The following is a 20,119-nucleotide window of genomic DNA, read 5'->3' on the forward strand; positions in this document are numbered from 1 at the left end:
CAACAGCCCTAAATCTTATCATCAATAGTAAGTCTGGTCCTCTACTCTGCAAAACAATTAGCAAGCAGGCAGGATGACTTAGTGTCAACCTTCTTTCTCTACCATTAGGTCTAATGAAGAAGTTCGGGATCAAAGCTAAGGGAAGTGGACAGAACAAGAAAGCAAGGGACGCAGGTGAACCACAACACTAACCACATGCCCTATAAATTGCTAAGGCCAACCAGGTTATGGGGGAAAGAAAAGACAGAAAAGGCAGCACCATTCTGGACACAACAAAGTTCACGATGTGATCTGCATGGCATGGAAAAGGGCAGATCTTAAAAGTTACACCCATGAAAGAATTTGAATATTAAATGATTATCACAGGACGATAATACGCAGGCGAAAATATTCTGGCTCCGAGAAACCATTCGAGAACTCATGTTCCTCTGGACCACCTTCAGTAGATCTACAACCGCATGGACTTATGAAAAAGACGAGCAAAGCCACCTTGACAGACGTCCCCCAGCCGATAATCAGGGTCACGCTGTCCTTCCAGCAGAGGCTGCAGGGGTACATATCGGGGCGCAGACTTATATCATCCCGGGGCACGTTGGTGATTCTCTGTTTGGAGGTGATGTCAAAAATCTTCACACCCTGGAAAAGAAGACAGCATTCAGCAACCTCTACTCGGGAGGAGGACAGTAAAAGAGAAGTTATTAACGACCACCAGTCTTTCCGCCAATGATACCAGCACTGCAAAGCACTGACAGTATTTACTGAGCACTGCGGGGAGCTGTGCTGCTGGGAGCCGCGCAACGGGAACATTCCTCCTCCACACGAACCTGGGAAAACCCAAAACAAAAGAAAACCTCCATCCTTCTTTCCAGGCAAACAAGACTTTACGAGTGGATGGCGCGGGCGACTCTAGTCCAACACACGTGTGATATGTACAGATATCAACAGCTGCATTTCCAAAATGACAGACAAGTGACGTTTCTAATCGTGTTGTTCCACCACAACTGTGGGGTTTGGTGTTCAGAAAAGCTTTGAATCCAAAAAGTCACTATGGAAAAAAAAAAAAACAACTCCACCTGACATTTTAAAGTACTCAGATGGAAACATCAAGCCGGCAGCGAAATGAAAATAAAGCAAGAGGCCACACGTCTTTACCTTGACTGCGACCCAGGAGAAGTAAGAAAAGTCCTGACTAGCACAGTAGATTCTGCGAGTTTCTAGCCTTTAAAACTGAAGAGAACTGATTTGCTAAATTCAGTTCAGAATTTGGAACCTCCAAATTCCAAAAGAGGGGCCAGACGTCCAAATGGAAATTTTTAAACTTTCAACTTGGCCGTGACTCAGACTTAGTAAACTTGAAATAAGTGAAGCACCAAAAATGAGGATCCACTTTTTGAAAGGCCTGGGAGTAAAAGAAAAGGCAGCAATATCCTGCCCTTGTTTCTTATCAGCTGGCACTTGCCCTTGGCTAACAGGAAAATGGTATTTTCAAGACCACGTTCCCCATGCAGCCTTTCAATTATTAAGATGCCTTTTCATTTTCTGGGCTGTTCTCCATGCCTTGGGTTTCTTACTCTAAAATCGAGTCCAGAGTATGTTGGCAATTACTCTCTAATGAAAGCCCAAAGCAATCTCATTTCTCTCCCCTTCCGGGTATGATCTCCACCGCCACGTGTATCCTTCAGAAACGGCGGCGGCAGGGGTGGCAGCTCCTCCCTGGGTCACGGCCCTCTCGGGTCGCCCGCCCTCCCGGCTCTGACCCAGCACCAGGGAGACGGAGGCGCGGTTTTACCATATTATTGGCCCAGGCGATCAGATGGCCTCTCCACTTCACACTCCTGATGTTCCCTTCCCCTTCGTGCAGAACGGAAGACTTCCACCTGCTCATCCAAGAGCGCTCGAAGAGCAGCAACTGAGGGCAAATATCATGACACAGAACTTTAGAACCCGAGAATCATACATTAAACTCCTTATTACTTTTGTCTGCCCATACACCACATAACAAGTCATTCTCAACACTTGAAATGTAGACTTACAGTAGGACGTGATTTGCATTTTGGAAAGTATTTCCAGTCTCTCTTATCTCATCCAGGACACTGATTAAGAATGTGTGAGTGCTGCGGCTACTACCAGGTCCCGCCACAAGATGGCACCAAAATACCAAAATTCATGGAAAATAATGTCTATTAGATTTTTATCACAGAAGGTTCTTCAAATAATTGATCAAGAATTTATTTAGTAAATTGGGAAATCAAAGCCTTATCATTTTTTCCCTGAAAATAAGATATTAGCCACAGATTAACCTGCAGTAATTAGAAGTGGTCTGTCTTACACTTAACCCAAGAAAAGGAATTTAACAATGACTTTTGAGCAGTAATTCAAGTAAGTCATAGCGTAAGAAAATTTTGCTGTAGGATTAAACTTCTTTAAAAATTTGAGAATAGCTACTGTCTTTATTTTAAAAGAAAGAATCAATAATAAATCTGCTGGGGTGGGGAGGGCATAGCTCAAGTGGTGGAGCATATGCTAAGGTCCTGGGTTCAATCCCCAGTATTTTCTCTAAGAATAAATAAATATAAGTAAACCTAATTACTTCCCCCTACCAAAGGAAAAAGAAAAAAGAAAAAAGAAAAGAAAAGAAGTCTGCTAAATAAGTTTTACTACCAAAAATAACTGGTCGAAACCACTACATAAAGATATAGTTCTAATTCATGCATTATTAAGGATACAACAGAAATTTTTGTCTTGATCTATCCAATTTAAATCCTATAAGGAAAGACCTTAATACAATATATAAATTAATATATACAAGATATAGTTTATACAATGTATAACTTATAATATACAACTTTAGACATGTAGTCCTGAAATACAAGGTTATTTCTAAAGGTAAATACTGATGAGAGAGTCCATAACAGAACTTTTTACATTCCCATCCGAAGAGTCAATTTCCATGTACCTTGGTATATCCCACTCCCCCAAAAAAGGGGGAAAGCAGGTAATAGTAGAGACTAAATTCACATTTTATTTATATTTCTTTTATCTCTTTCTCAATAGTTAGGCTCCTACAGTCAGAAGGGGCAGAAAAAGGAGAAAAACACCCTAAAATTAATGAAGTGCCCATCTTCACAAATAAGCCAAGGTTAGTCACTTTAAAATGCCGGAAATGTTTCCAGTTCTCTGTTACCCATGCAAAAGCAAGGTGGCCTAACAACATGCACAGGGGAGACCGGAGGCAGAGCTTTTACTGAACAGAGGTGGTACTGGGTTCCCATCAGACAGTACTCCTCTACATACTCAAAGACCTTCTGACCATCTCACCCTCCCCTGACCTAGGAGCTAAGGAATCACCACCACCGCACCTCCCTGCCCCTCCGTGAGCAACGCTTCCGTACGGCCTCCATCCGTCACTCATCCTCTCCCTTGGTCATCACGCAGAGAACAGAGCCAAGGCGGCCGCTGACTGTGTGCGGTATCTTGTGAAGGGATAGGTCTGAAATTGGGAACGGAGGTAAAAGCCTCAAAACATCACCCCTGCCACACACAAGATCACACTCCGTTAAAGACAGATGCTAAAGACAATTGTACTAACCATGAGGAGGTGATCTGATCAAAATGTCATCTTCCATTTGGGTCAGGCCGAGGGGACTGGTCACCTGTTGGCAGGGATGGGTGGCTGCATGGCCAGGGGGAAAGTGGTGGAACATGGGGGGCATCAAACTCCCCGCCCTCACCGATACCCACCTAGAAATGACCAACGCAGCATTAAAAGGGGAATGATCTGCACCTGCGTGAGAAAAATGAACTCTACACCCAATTTTAAATTAGAAATTCTGTAAAATAGGAGAGAAAGAAGAGTCCAGGGGAGGCTGTGACTCAATTCATTACAAGATAAAGCTCGCCTCGGTCAGGTATACAGCAGAATGCCAAGATGCACCCACGCTCGGCACAGTGGGGGCTGGAGGTGACAGGAGCCTCAGGGAGAATCTTGGCCAGGGACTCACGGGCCTTGATCGGCAGTGACCACATCACAGCTGAACAGCCCCTCCTGCCATCACTTGGAGACAGCTTGGAAGGAAAAAGCAGGCAGGCTGGCACAAGAGGGCACCTACCAGGGGCAGGTGTGCCAGTTATGTGAGGTGGAAACTGCAAACTGCCTTCATAAACACAGAAAGCAAGCTTTTTTTTTTTTTTTAAATATCATCAGTTTACAATGTTGTGTCAATTTCTGAAGTACAGCATAATGTTTCAGTCGTCCATATACATACATATATTTCTTCTCATTATAGGTCACTACAAGATATTGAATATAGTTCCCTGTGCAGAAAGCAAGCTTTAAAGAAAACACAGCACTTTTCTGCAGCACTAATGATTCCATTCTTTGGTAGCCATTTCCCCAACAGACAACTGTGTTCCAATTCAGCCGAAACAAAAACATCAAACTTCCTTCTCCCACACTTGTCCAGAAGAAAAGATCTGGACAGATTCTCACCAAAATCTACAGACAAATTCACAGCAACTTCCAGTAAATACTGAGCTAACAAGAAGAAACACTACTGAATGGAATGGAAAAATTTCAGTCCTTGAAAACAATAAAACTTATCTAGGGAATAAGAACAAATCTTCCCTCCCACTCCTGACTCCACATGAATGAGACCTTCCAGAAAGCAGAGAACTTAAAAAATAATTCTCCTTAGTCTCAGGTGATGAGAAAATTAAGCAAGAAATTAGTAACAAAGGATAAGAAAAGCAAAGCAAAACAAAAGACAGAAAAAAATAGTCACTCACTGGGTAAAAGAGGAAATCAAACTTCAGCCAGAACATTTTGAAAATGCAAATACAAACCCCACAAACCTACACTTTAGGGGGCGCAATCAAAGTTGTAAACAAGGAAAGCCCGTAGCTCTAAAAGTCAATAATGAACAAGAACAGATGTGCACGTACTAGTTACACGGCGAAAACTAAAACACTTCACTGAGGGGTGTAAAAGGAGAACTAAATAAATGGAAAGATGCATTATATTCCTGGAGAAGACTCAAAATTCTCACTGAAAAGCTTAAGTCTTACTAATAAGTTCACTTCTGATTTGAACGCAAAGCCAAAGAAAATCTGAACGGAATTATTTCTAGAACTTCCAAAATGCTATGAATTCATTTGAAAACATGACAATCACCAGAGTATTTTTGTTTGTTTCCTGTGGGGGAGGGAGGTCATTAGGTTTATTATTTTATCTATTTTCGTTAACGGAGGTACTGGGAACTGAACCCAGGACCAACTGCACGCTAAGCACGTGCTCTACACCCTCCCCACAAAGAACATTTTTTAAATTAAGCAATCTGAAGGCTACGGTGTGGAGCTGCCCTGCCAGACAGTGAAACAGTTTATGAAATGAACACCCCAAACAGTAGAGCTGTGGTCCTAGAATTGACAGATGAAGGAAAAAGGAAAGAAAGAACTGACAAAGATGAATCAAAATGATAAGGTCAGACACTGGGAGTGGAGGTGTCTGTGCGTGTATGTGCACGCGTGTATATGCATGTGTGTGTGTGTGTGTGCGCGCGCGCGCGCGCACGCGTGCGTGCGTGCAGGGAACAAGGTGTCCTCATGTTACCGAGCAGTACCGTCTTACCATCTTTCTGGAGGACCCTTCAGCATTATGGACTCAAAGCTTTAAAAATGACCCTAGAAGTCCACACCTAGAGATGTATGCTATGAAGTGATCGGATAGGTGAGTAAAGATTTATGTCAAGTTATTTACAACAGCCAGAAATGGGCTGAGTAAAATGTGGTGGCTTGGCAGCTGAAGAGTAGGCAGGCATCCGTCTTTAAGTGATTTTACATACGTACACTTTTTAACAGCGTATTAACTAAAAAAGCAGATTGCAAAACAGTATTCAACAGGATGACCTTTAAATAAAATGTGTATGTACATCATATTTTAAAAACCCAAAAGATACATTACAAAGTAATCACAATTCATTGCAGATAGAAGGGATAGGAGATTTTCTATTATTCCTATTTGATAATTACTCTGCACGGACCACATGAATTATTTTCATAATGTTAACAGATACGGGGATGAAAATCCATCCTCTGATTTTTCACAGTCAGGATAACTTAGGGGACTATCTGAAATAAGACAATAAAACTACCCAAGATTCACAGGAACTGAGAGAAAGAAGGAATGTCTGAGAGAGACTGACTATGCAGTAGAATTAATTCACGTAAACTCTTCCTACTTTTTAAATAAGACATTAACTTGTTCAGAAAATTGTTAGTAGGGTCTTGTTGCAATTCCAGTCACAAGCAAACTCACTCCAGTCCATCCTTTCTGCTGTGGTGAGTGTGCTTTTTGTCATGGGAGGAGGTGGAGGGCACTGGACCCTGGTTTCCCTTTGTCTCCTGCTCCAGCTCCAAGGAAACTTCCAACAGAGGGCAGGAAGAAAAGGAGAGGATTCTGAATTCCATCTGAGTTTCCAGACTTCTATTACAATAAATCTCGTGTACCCTGCTCTGACATGAGTCAAAGGAGCAGAGAAGCTTCTCTCTTAATGTTATTTTTACAGTACAGACGGCACAGGACGTTCCACGCCACTGATGGATGCTCAAATGCAGGATGGAGGGGGGGATATACGAACTTCTGTAAGTGAAATAAATTTTAACTCATTTCCATTACAATTTTAGACGTGATTTATGTTATTTTCTCATAGTTTTCAAATAGCGGTAGTTTTGTCAACTTTAACTTTGTTTCTGAAAGATAAGAAATAATCTGTAACCAAACAGATATTTCTTTTAAATCTATTAGAGAAGATCGTCACCTTGGAGAATCCTTTCGTAAGTCAGATAATTTCCCCCTAATTTCCCAGTTCTATATACGTTTTCACGTCATGCTGGTTCTCAGCCATGGGATAATGAGGACCATAGTGTATCTAGTTCACTGAGATCCATGGATTTACTCCTCATCCCCCCAGCAGACTGTAAATCCATTGGGGAAAGAAACCACATCTTAAGTGGACTTTGTTAGACACACAAGGAATAACAAATATTAAGCAGAGTAGGCTTTCCTCGATCTGCTAGGCATGGCCCCATCCTTGTTGTCCAGACACATCACGTATTTGCTACAGGAGGAGCTACGTCATTCCCAAATCCTCAGCACACCTTTAGTTGCGTCCCTAAACTATTTTAGACATGTTGGAATCTGCCTTAATCTCACAAATCTAAAGGAAAGAACTGTGGGACTGACTCATCCACTGAATACATCCACACTGGGAGAAAGGGCTCATTTATACTGCCGTGTCCTACTCCTCAAACGTCAGTCTCTTTCCCTCTGCTCGATGCCAGAGGATGTAACTTGTGCACCACTTGTCAAAAATAACGTTAGTCCTTCCCTATTCGGTTTGGGTAACCGCAGCTCCTTGATTCCAAGGATGCCCACTGGCCTCTCGCATGGCCTGAGCAGTGAGTCCCTGGGATGGGTCTGGACTCCTGCATGAGGCTCTCTGGTTTGTCACAGTGCCTGCTTCTCCTGGTTGTCCCCCCACCACCACCACCGCCCCCACCCTGCCTTCTCTCCCCGATGTTACCTGCCTGGCCCCTTGGAGCATTTATTTCTGCCTTCCCTCTCCGCTTTATTGACTCACAAGTCCTACCTTCTAATACCTGCATAGTATAAAACCTTAAATGTCACCTGGTGATGATGGAATTATTCCCATTACTGTCCTTGGAAACTTTCCCAACACAACTCTGCTGTCCATGCAGGATTTGATGGATAACATTCTGTAGGATGTACAGTTTCACACAGAAGGGTTTAGGATTTTTGAATCCCAATCTATGAGAATTTCTGGTAGAAACACACTGTCTGGCAGGAATGCCAAGGAAAGTTCTGCTTCAGTGATTTAAAAAAAAATGCTGCTTTTCTTACAAACGTGCTACGTAAATCTAACTACCACCAAACTATCTGCCTGTGTTTCACTGACATTTAATAAAATCCATTTCTTTCTTCCAGCCATAAAACTGCCTGGAGACCTACTGAGCATGAATGTTCTACAAAGCATTTTAGAGGGTAAGCCATTGAGTGAACTGCCCTTAAAAGGAGCTGGTTAAGTTACCTGGTTCGTCTTCCACCTCCTGGAATATTGAATTGTCATTATCACAATACTGAGAGCCATTTAAGCTCAATGGGAGCTAAGCATAGAGAGAGGAAAAACTGTTTCCAAGAGGTCTATTTTTTGTGGGAGAGAGTATTTCAGGGCTTTATTTCCCATAAATCCACATTCTGGCAGTCAGCACTCTCGGTACTTATATTTCAATAGGAGCCCTCACATCCTCAGCAATATACTTTTTTCTGCTACGTCCTGGGTGGATAAATCTATCTAGTACTTTTCCTACAGCAGAGTGGTTAGGATGTACATCCCAGAATCTTCCACCCATGGGGCAGGGCTCCGATCGGGCTATAACCCAGCTGATGACCTGGTGGTGTTAACACCCTCCTTGATGGAGGAAAGGGAGTGTGATGGGCCCCTTTTTAATCGTCTTGTGGTCTTTCAAGTACATAAATCACTTGAGTCAGTTGCCCTCAATACCAGCAACCCCGCCTGCTCTGAGGCTGGGGTATAAGCCCACGAGAGAGCAGGGTGGTGGCTGGCTGCTGGCAGCAGATAACAGCCTTGGATCTTGATGGAGACAAGAGCGATGAAGAAGAACCCCGCAGAGCAGGGAGGGCCTTTGATTTGCTTCCTTCTTTGGCTCAGTACCAATGTTTAAAACATAGCTTTTCTAAACGTACATGCACCCCAATGTTCATAGCAGCACTATATACAATAACCAAGATATTCAAACAACCTAAATGTCCATCATCAGAGGACTGGATAAAGGAGCCGGGGTATATATAAACAATGGAATACTACTCAGCCATAAAAAGGAATGAAATAGTGCCATTTGCAGCAACATGGATGGAACTGGAGATTGTCATTCTAAGAGAAGTAAGCCAGAAAGAGAAAGAAAAATACTATATGACATCACTTATATGTGGAATCTAAAAAAAAAAAAAAGAAATGAAAAAGAAAAAAGAAGACACTAATGAACTTATCTACAAAACAGAAACAAACTCAGACATAGTAGACAAACTTACAGTTACTGGGGGGAAAGGGGATGGGAAGGGATAAATTGGGAGTTCAAGGTTTGCAAATATTAACTACTATAGATAAAAAAACAAATTTATTCTGTATAGCACAGGGAACTATGTTCAATATCTTGTAGACCTATAATGAAAAAGAATATGAAAACTAATGTATGTATGTATGACTGAAACATTCTGCTGTACACCAGAAACTGACACGTTGTAACTGACTGTATACTTCAATAAAAATAATAAAATAAAAAATTAAACACATGGCGTTTCTAAACACCACAGAGAACATAAACCACATAGGAAGAAATCAGGAATTTCTCAAATATGTTACATGGCTCTAAACTCGGTGGTTATTTTCTGGACAAGTTATAGTCCTTCCATCTCCTTTCCCTAAAGGTGATCTCACATGTTTCAAAGCAGGTAAATACAGGCCAAATACTGCTGCCACAGAAAGTGTCTGTACACAGATGGATTTCCAGAGCCCCCCTGAAACGCCATTTGCTTCCAAGCAATATCGGAATAAACATAACTGAAAGGCAACACAGGTTTTGAACAAATCCTTGAAATGAATGAATCCTGTGAAAACCATGAAGCCAGAACAATGCTTTGAAATTTACACAAGACCACATCAACATAAGGTACAGTCAATTTAGTGACCAAGAAATCCAAGCTACGGGTTCAATGTGAACCAAAGATGAATGCGGAGGTGCCACCCAGGAGCAGTCTCCTTTATAAATATATATAAACTAGCAATGACAGAGATACAGATCTATGGATCTACCCACCCAGCTCTATGGGTTTAGTGTCAACTCTAGCCAGCATGGGAGGTAGGCTCCTACTTAAACTAGCAATCTGCAGTTTCTGCATGTGTAACTCACAACTGCAAATGTGATTTCAGAAATGAATGGGGCATTGTAAAAATAATTTAACCACACACACACCCCCCCAAAAAAAATAGAAAGAAAAAGAAAACCAAAACTTCCATTGTGGATCCTGCAGACTTAAGAGAGCTAGTTATTCATGATAAACACCTTGGGTCTGTTTTTCAGATTGCAGCTGTCTGAGGATGTATTTCCTGAGGCTGGGTTCAAGGTTAGACCCCTCCCCAGCAAATCAGAGAAAACACAACAGTCATCCTCCGGGTGATTAAACTTGAATTAATGTTCTGTGTGATGAACAAATATCTCTAATTTTAACTATACCTAATCTTAATCGTAGACAACGGGTGGGAGGTGGTTTTAAGATCTTTGCATCATAAGGTGATTAAAAAAGAAATACAAAACTGCTAAGTCCTGAATAACAGTGTCACCTGAACACACAGGTTTATGTATCTGAAAAAGCACTTCACTCAAATTAAGATAGAGCAAAAAGGGGGAAGAGTAAAGATCAGGACACTGTCTGCAGAAGAAACCAGGTCAAATGAACTTGCCTTCAAGCGGGCACCTTGGCTTGTCTTTGAGAGCCTCCAAGGCAGCGGCTGGACTGACAGTCTGGGGGAGACTCACATCTCCAGAGTACCACGTATTCGCCCTCTTTGTACACAGCTCAGTGTCTACTCTGAAGTCTCATTATGACTCCTCGATAATGCCTCCCTAGAACAAGAGTAATTACTTGAGGTTTAGCCAAAATTGGAGAAAAGGCTGCAGGCCATTCAGTAAGCAGCAGTAATTTGCGCTCAAACTGACAATAAACATCAGATGGACAAGCGTCACTGTTCTGGCTTCTATGGTAATATTAAAAGCTGCCGCAAGCAAAGAATACAAGCAGAGAAATCACAAACGAAGAGATGGAAGTGACTAGTAACTAAAAATGCTCCCAATCACTAACAATTCAAATAAGTTACAAAATAGATGGAATATCTTTCCACATGTATCAAATTGGCAGGTAGATACAGTGAAACAGGTCCTCTACACAGCTGGTGTACGCGGGTTATGTTTTGTGGAATGCAGCTTTACTTGGCAGTATGTATCAAAAGCCTAAAAAAGAATCAGAATCTTTGACCCAGTAATTCCAATCTTAGGAATCAGTGCTAGGAAAACATTCAGAAGCACAGACAAAAAGTTCATGCCCAAAGATTTCTAGCTTCATCACTGCATGATTTATGATAACCCCAAACCGGATACAATCTCACGTTCCAATAACATGAGAATGATTAAGAAAATTAAACAGACCCACAGGACAGAATATTATGGAACCAGTAAGGAATATCTGAGCTAAGATTAGACTTTAATCACGTAGGGAATTTCGTATGATTTGTGATGCTAAGTTGAAAAGAGAACCAACATAGTTGAGATTACTTTATACATTCTTTTATTATTGCTTTTTCTTATTATAAAAGTAAGGCATGTTTCCAAATAAAAAAAAGCAGAAAATAAAAGCCAATGAAGGCCAGAAAGAACACTAATAATCCTGCCCAGATATTATTAAAAACATAACGTTAATATTACGAATATTTTGGTAGCTAGCCTTCTATGAATACTGCTACATCATACGTTATTATATTTCTACCCAAAAACCGAACTCAGACTATACATCTATTTTCATAAAATACCTCATTAGAAGCCATCTAGCAAATGTTGGGCACTTGTCATAATGGAGAAAGAAGAAAGCCGACATGCAGGAGCTGGCCTGGCACTCAGAGCTGGGCCTTGGTGCTCTCTGCATGAATACAAACGATTTCCCAGGACACCAGCATCAGACAAGGCCCCGTGACCACGAGGTGGAGGACAGAAACAGGACCACTCCATAATCATACGGGAACACAGGACAAAATGTGAGCATTTCTCCAAGCCACATAAATGTCCACCCCCCCGCCCCAACCCCATCCTGGCTAAAACGAGAGACTGCTGCTTCTTTACTGATGATGTCTTCAGCCTTGATATGGTCCTTCCTCCTTCTGGTTATGATTTATTAAAATGCCCAGTGGTAGAATCGCTCTTGCTTCTTGATGGCGCCGGATCTAGAGCGAAGTTCTGCTTCCTCAAACCCTCCCAAACCACCTCTCGCCAGCTCAAACCCTGGAACATCTTCTTTCTAACACACCTGCTTCCTCCTACCCTACGGGTGTGTTCCTTGTGATCTTGGGCCACGGGGCACTGACACAGCCAGGTCACTACTGTTAGACACCGAGTTTGTCCAAATTTGCGCTGTTACCAACATCAACGCCAACGTTCATTGGCTAAAAATGAATTAGAAAACTGAAAGGGAAGCAAACAATGGGCTGGGGGGTAGGGGAAGCCCAAAATGCTTAAAGACGAAGGACTACGAAATTACCCCATGGTGATACATACATACATACAAATTTTTTTCCTCTCAAAAGACTTGGAATACTCATTTTCCTACCCAATCACCATTCTGATGAATGGTCTGATGGACTAACTACTTTCCACAGGCAGCATTCCACCTATCTGCTTTTGGAAACGTCCCACTGTTCCTGAAATCAGACACTACGTGTTCACAGCACCCGATGTGGACCCTCCTACAAAGCTGTGTTCAAGAGGCAGCACTATTCAAGCCACAAAGTCCCGTGAAATGACTATGATTTCGTCTGTACTGGTGACACCAACTCACAATTGCTGCAAGTGTGACCCCCTTGTATATAGAGCCTTATCTTAAAAGAAGAAAATGAAAGGGAAAAACTTAAAAGTTATTTATATAGCCTTATCTGAGACAGAGAGAGCGAGCAAGCGATCAAGCAGGAGAGAGAGAGAGAGAAAGAGCTTCCCAGTGTCCATGACAGTCCACTGGTATTAAACCCCACAAGAATACAGGATGAGCATTCTGAACTACACAATGATTTCTGCACAGGCAATAACTATTCAAAATACTTCAGAGCAATCACAGTGCTCTCAACGCACACAGGAAGATACTTTCAGCAAGAAGCAAAGGATGGTTTGATTGCTCTAGGAAGACAGATGATGCACTTCAGAATTCAGGGGGAAGTTGAAAACAGTGTGGAACTATTACACGGGGAAAAGTTAGGTGAACTCATTAAAAAAAAAAAGGCTTCTATTCTCAACAGGTTTTGGATGGCAATGATAAACAAGGGGGATGACTATAGAAAATGCATCCATCTCAAGGCCTTTGGGAGCTCTAGAAATTGACATCAAAAAGGCAATTAATGTTTGAGACAAATGAACTTCCTCTTGAAGATGACGAAGAAAACCCATTGTTGAGATTGAAAATGATTTCTGTTTTAAGCCCTGGATTTCTGTTTTTAGCTTCAACCAGCTCAGTCCACTGTACCAAAATAAACTTGTACAGTACATCCATTTTACAACTTGGTTTTAAATACGTAAAAAACATTTGTAAAGGTTACATTGTGTTCTCCTTCTTACTGGTGGGTGGGTTTTAATCAATTTTGGTATGTTTACAGCATGAGATGAATTTCTAGGGATGGAAGGAACCACAATTTATAACACAGTGCCCCAAAGAAATGAGGGTGTTTATTTACACTGGTCCTACAGGCAAGCACCAGGACATAAATTTGGTGGTTGCCTGGGGAGTAACGTGTGAGAATAGTTTGCATGTACAAAGATGCCTAAGAGCAAATACCTGAGTGCCTGCAGAAATACAGCACTCTGAAGATTCACTGGGCAGCAGAACGTGTCGGGTAACTGATGTCAAATTCTTTTTGATCCCAAGAACTCCCAGCTTCAATCTGACCGGCAGATAAACACATGAGGAAGCACCTCTCCATTTCACGTTTAGTGGTCACAGTGGCTCGCTGGGCTGTCTGGCTTCTAAAAAGATTTGCATTATTCCAGAAAAGCTGCTTTATTGCATCCTCTTCCAAAAAGAGGCTGGCTGTCAGAAAATGCAACGTGTTGTTCGCTGGAAACTGAGAAACTGGTTGATACTACTGCCTTTGTCCTTCAGGTAGAATCTGCCACAAAGCTTTCAGCCCTGAGCAGTCAGGCGCTTTTCCTCATTTCATGCACGCAGGTCCTTTCGTGGTTTGCTGACTGACACTTTCCCGCTTACAAAGCAACCTTTCTCCGCGGCCAGGGCCCCTCCTCCTCGCCCACCACAATGCCAAACAGCTGACTACCTCCTTTATAAAAATGAACTCCGTGGCAAACAGCATTGCGACAATTTAATAATTTGTCAGAGGAGGAGAACTAGTTATTATAAAGTGCATTTCAGAGTTCAAAGGTAAAGGTCGTAGGGAGCTAAAGTTTATCTGCTGACAGAGAAAGTTGTGCAATTTAGAAATAAAAAAAAAAAATCCAGAGCCAATCTGTTTGGCAGACTTGTTTCGAAAGCAGATACCTCATTGCTATGCTCTGGCATTAGAATTCTTCCTACACGGGGAGGTTACACTTAAAACAAACAAACAAAATCCATCGATTCATGTGTTTGAAAGCTCTCTCCATTGGTACTCTTAAGACAGGTGCTTTTTCTTTTCTTTTCTTTTCCATAAGGAAACAAAACAGAATTTAGAATAGGCTTTTTATGCTCATGTGTCAAGCAGCAGAATCCATAAATCCAGCGATGGCATTCAACTACTGCGAGGTTACCTTGAAAACCTAAAATAAAAGTTTATGCCAGACTGAACCATAGCCTCCTCTTCCTAGTCCCGCGTGGGTAAGGAGCTACCTCCAGAGTCCTAAGAAGCTTGAACCTTAAAAAGGAAATATCAACAAAAGTGTCCAACTACAGCTGGTTTTTTTCCGCTCCCCTGCTGTTCTGCAGGGCTATTCTGCAAGGTGTGTTCTGATTACTTGAAAAAAAGATGTATTTTTTACAGGAATCAAAAGTTTTAATAAAATCAAATCAAGTAAAATATTAAGTTAGACATTTCTGTCAAATATCCTTATGAAATGACAGCATGAATATCTCCTTGTAGGACTTCCGTCTTTCCTATTTTGCTTTTGTAGTTGCTGTGCTGGTTCCATTGTTTACAGAAGGTGGCATGTAACTCCAAAATGCATCTGGCTGTCAGTCTAGGGAAAATCAGCGTTCTTAAGGGTTAAGAATGCCTTTTTCCCGTATTACACCTTCATCTGGCTAGTCTTTGCTCCAGTTTTTTTCTTTTCTTTTTTTGAGGGGGAAGATTAAATTAATTCTTAAAGGCAGAAGGTCATAACCTTTCAGTTACATGATATTTATCTTTGCTCTTTTCCCCCATATGATCTGCTATCTGCTCTAAACAGAGAGGTCTTGATATCTACAATATATGATTATTGCAAGGTTATCACCATTTGCTAAATATTGGACTCTTCAAATTTGTTCTGCTTTGTGGATGGTCTGAGTTGAAAATTGCAGTTGGAATGATCTGAGTTGTGATTGGGCCAATGCAGTATTTGTTCTTCTCATTTTTGCAAGGTACAAAAATGCCATAACTTGGTTATTCCAAAAAAAAAAAAAAAGCTCCTAAAGATTTGCTAACACCTTAAAAATGAAAATAATATTTTCACAATAGTATCTTTCTTACTGTCACCTGAAATCAACATGAACTCAAAACAAACAAAAACATTTCCTGAAATACTTTCAACTAAATAAATCTATTTTAAAACAAACAAAACACAGTAATGTCAAAAACAGGCACATACAGAAGGAAGAAATCTCTCTAGAAATTTCTGCAAACCACACTAAGCCTGTGCACATTTTGGAAATCTCGTGCACATCTTGGAACTCTCTAGTTATTTAACTCTATACATAGAGGTCACTATAGTTTATTGAATAAACACTACTTTTTACTACTTGTTAAATACATATTTCCACAATAAACTTTAATGAATCCAGAGAAATCAGTCAATAGTTTGTGCGTTAAGAGTCCCTGAAGAAAGGACACATTTACATACTAATGTTTCTTAAATCTCTAACTTAAGTAGGAGAAATTACAAGGGCTTTTGAAAGGGAAAGAACTCAACATCAAAATGCTGTAAAAGGAGTTAATTTGTTTGTCATCCCAGAAGTAACTGCAGTGAAATTAATGGCTCTGAAACCTAAAAGGGGTACTGGTACAGGGACAGATACACAGATCAACACAATTGAAAGTCCCGAGACAAATCCTGGCATTTATGGTTAACAGAGTTTTTAAAATTTGAAGTATAATATTGTGTTAGTTTCTGATGTAGGCACAGTGATTCAGTTATACATATATATACATTCTCTATCATTATAGGTTATTACAAGATATTGAAGGTAGTTCCCTGTGTTGTACAGTAGGTCCTTGTTGTTTACCTATTTTTATATATAGTAGTGTGTATCCCCTAATCCCAAACTCCTAATTCTTCCTGCCTCCCCCTTCCCCTTTGGTAACCACAAGTTTGCTTTCTATGTCTGAGTCTGGTTCTGTTTTGTAAATAGGTTCATGTGTCTCATTTTTTAAGGTTCCACATATAAATGATATAATATGTTATTTGTCTTTGTCTGATTTACTTCACTTAGTATGACAGTCTCTAGGTCCATCTATGTTCCTGCAAATGGCATTATTTTATTCTTTTTTATGGCTGAGTAGTATTCCATTGTATAAATATATTACAACCTCTTTATCCAGTCATCTATTGATGGACATTTAGGTTGTTTCCATGTCCTGGCTATTGGAAATACTGCTGCTGTGAACACTGGGGTGTGCGTATCTTTTTGAATTAGAGTTTTCTCCGGATATACGCGCAGGAGTGGGATTGCTGGATCATATGGCAACTCTATTTTCAGTTTTTATAGTGGCTGCACATGGTTAACTGATCTTTGACAAAGGGGCCAAGACAACAGGCACAGGAACAGACTCTTCATCAAATGGTGCAGGAACAACTGGATATTCATATGTGAAAGAATGAATTTAGACCCCTACCTTACACCATACACAAACTTGAAGTAGATTTTAGAGCTAAATTTAAGAGTTAAAATTATAAAACTCTCAGAATAAAACACAGGCATAAATCTTCAAGACCTTGGATTTGCCAAAAGCGTAAGTGTCAAAAAAAGGAAAAAAATGGCACTTCACCAAAATTAAAAACTTTTGCACTTCAAATGACACCATCAATAAAGCGAAAAGTCAAGTCACAGGCTGGGAGAAATTATTTGCAAATCACAAATTGATAAGAGACCAGAGTATATAAAACAATTTTACAATTGTGTAATAAAACGACAAACAGCCCCATCAAACAAGGGGCCAAGAGTCTGAATAGACATTTCTCCAAAGATAGGCAAATGGCCAATAAGCACATGAAAAAATGTTCAACATCATTAGTCATTAGGGAAATGCAAATCAAAACAACGAGATGCCACTTCCCACTCAGCAGATGGCTGTAATCAAAAAGACAGACAAAAATGAGTGTTTGGGAGAATGCGGAGAGTGTCAAACTCTCACATATTGCTAGTGAGAATGCAAAATGGCGCACTCACTTTGGAAAACAGTTTGACAATTCTTCAAGGTGTTCAACACAGTTACTATATGATCCAACAGTTCTGCACCCAACAGGAATGAACGATCACGGCTGCACAGTTATACACGAATGTTCACGGCAGCATTATGCATAATACCAAAAGGTGGAAACAACCCAAATGCCCATCAGCTGATAAATGGCTAAGTAAAAGATGATACATCCATACAATGAAAAAGACTTAGGCCGTAAGAAGGAATGAAGGCCTGACACATGCTACAACACGGATGGATCCAGGAAACTCCTGAAAGAAACCAGACACAAAGGCCATGCACTTATTGTATGATTCTATTTACATGAAACACCCAGAACATATAAGAAGTAGCCAGAATAGGCAAATTTATAGAGAAATGAAACGTATTAGTGGTTACTTAGAGCTGGGAAGCAGGGGAAGGGGGAAAGGGGAGTGACTGCTAATAGGTACTGGGTTTCATTTCTGAGATGATGAAAATGCTCTAACCAAAGTGATTTATCAACATTTTAAACTATTGAGATTTTATGATGAATTCGTATTAAGAAGGCAGCAGACTTCTACGAATCAGATTCTCCACCCTAGCCCAGCCTTCAGATGAGTGCAGTCCTGACCACAATCTAGACTGAAGTCTCATGAGAGACCCTGAGTCAAGACTCATACAGGAAAGCCACTCTCTAATTTCTTGGAACTGTTAGATAAATAAAGTTCGTTGTTTTAGGCTACTTAAAAAACAAACAGAAAGTGACAGCACTCTAATATATCCCCACTGATTTTTACATAAAAATGCATGGATTTAAATTATGCTAAGTAAACTTATCTTATAGCTCACATAAAATTTCCTAACTAGAAAACTGTTTAGTACAGAAATACTTTAACAAGAGGAATATTAAAGCTACTCTTTCCTGAAGACAAATACAATAAAGTAGCTATTTTTTTTCAGGAGTCAATCAGCTGCAGGTCTAAGATAGAGAATGTTACTTTGAAGCTGTAATTCCCACAGATTAATCCCACAGACATGTGTACGTGAGGCTAATGATGCTAGATTGTACAGATAATGGCGAGCTGTAGCGAGGGCGGGAAGGAGCTGGCCCTCAACCAGAAACCAGAGCTGGGGCGGTCTTGGCTTCGTGCCGTGGCGTGGAATTGGGATCTACAGGACCTGCCAGTCAACCATTGCACTGAGCTAAAACCAGTGCTTGAAAAACGCTGGGTGAGGTAATGGCCAGTGCGCTCTCCTGTTCCATCATTCTCAGAAGCAGCAGATCAAGGGAAAATGACACAGAGCTACAACAAAACATACGAAACTATTTGGTAGCTGGGCCTCAAAGTAGCCACTCCACAGCAATGCCCGGCTATAGAAATAACCATAGATACAGCCTCCTGTTCGCTGAGCCCTAAACTGAATGAGAAATATCTTCAGAGTTCCAGTACAGTGGTGGTGTTTTGTTGTAAAAATGGTTTTAAAAAATCACTGGTTAAAAGGATGGAAGGATGGATGGATGGATGATAGATAGATAGATAGATTTAAAAGAAAGGAAAACAACAACAACAAAAAAACACTGGTTAATAAAAATAGAAAAAAATTTAACTCATTCTATAAAAAGAAAGATTCTTTCCTTTTGGAATTTACTGGGGGGGGGGGTGCAGCTCACTGGTAAGAGCATGTGCTTGGCATGCACGAGGTCGTGGGTTCAATCCCCAGTAACTCCATTAACAAAAGCGAAGAACAAACAAACAAAAAAAGAATTTACTGTATCTCCAAACATGTCAATGTACAAAAGGATTATTTTACCTTTTATTTTTTAAATAGCACTAAGATCATAAAATATGATGGGAACATGTCAGTTAAAAAAAAAAGAAAAAAAGCCGTAATTGTTCTAAACCTTTATCAAGGCCTGCAAGAGATTTTCCACAAGGAGAAAAAAAATGCTAGCTTAATCACTCTTTTGTTATTTTTAAATACTACCTCTTTTTTGTGGCAGGGACAGCATTTCCAAGCACTAGGTGACAGTTTGGGTCACATCTCTGTTTCTCCTGCCCTACGTCTATTCCAAAGGAATGGCAGGGAGAAGCACTGAGGCCACATCTCCCTCAAGAGATGATGGTCTTATAATTTCACTACATTGTGACTTTTGGCTTTCTCAAATTTTCTGCTAATAAGTAGTCAGAGATTAAGAATATTAAAGATAAATTAAAGAGCAAACTGAACCCCCTCAAAGGCCAGCGGTGACAGCAGACACACAGCCCCTACCTTCTTCCCTCCGGTCACAAACTGCTTGCAGCTGGATCTCAAGAAATGCGGGTGTACAGCGATGATCTGCAAGGGGACAAGGACCGGACTTGGTTTAGGGGTCACCGCTACAGCACAAAATGAAAGCCCTTTGTATGCATCAGGCAGTGTCATCTAAAAATTAGTATCTTGGTAGGAAGTAATCTATTTCAGGTAATATTTTGCACCGACTGAGGATGACTTTTGTTCTGGTGTGAAAAGATTTCTTCTACGAAGCCAGGGCAAGGCTAAAACATGAGCGTGAATAGTTCTAATTTCTGACTGAGGGGGACCCTCTGAGTGGGCACTTCTCTTTAGAGACAGCAAGCGAGTTCAATCAAGGCAGCAAGATGTCCCAA

The 20,119-nt window shown here is 40.8% G+C and overlaps 1 protein-coding gene across 3 annotated transcripts in view; it reads right to left on the reverse strand.

Moving 5' to 3' along the window:
* VPS41 (VPS41 subunit of HOPS complex) overlaps nucleotides 1-20,119 on the reverse strand; it is a 178,132-nt gene that overhangs the window by 72,026 nt on the left and 85,987 nt on the right. For 2 of the 3 annotated variants that reach the window (XM_031454650.2, XM_064487712.1), the window contains exons 7-9: nucleotides 19,743-19,808; nucleotides 1,790-1,909; nucleotides 490-636 (exon numbers count right to left, since the gene is read on the reverse strand). In XM_031454650.2, the coding sequence (XP_031310510.1) occupies nucleotides 490-636; nucleotides 1,790-1,909; nucleotides 19,743-19,808 (333 nt within the window). Of the gene's footprint in view, nucleotides 1-489; nucleotides 637-1,789; nucleotides 1,910-10,556; nucleotides 10,678-19,742; nucleotides 19,809-20,119 lie in introns of those variants that run through there. The other variant, XM_031454652.2, reaches the window with a different exon arrangement.

Source organism: Camelus dromedarius, chromosome 7 (genome assembly GCF_036321535.1).
Source record: "Camelus dromedarius isolate mCamDro1 chromosome 7, mCamDro1.pat, whole genome shotgun sequence".
In the NCBI taxonomy this organism is placed as follows: Eukaryota; Metazoa; Chordata; class Mammalia; order Artiodactyla; family Camelidae; genus Camelus; species Camelus dromedarius.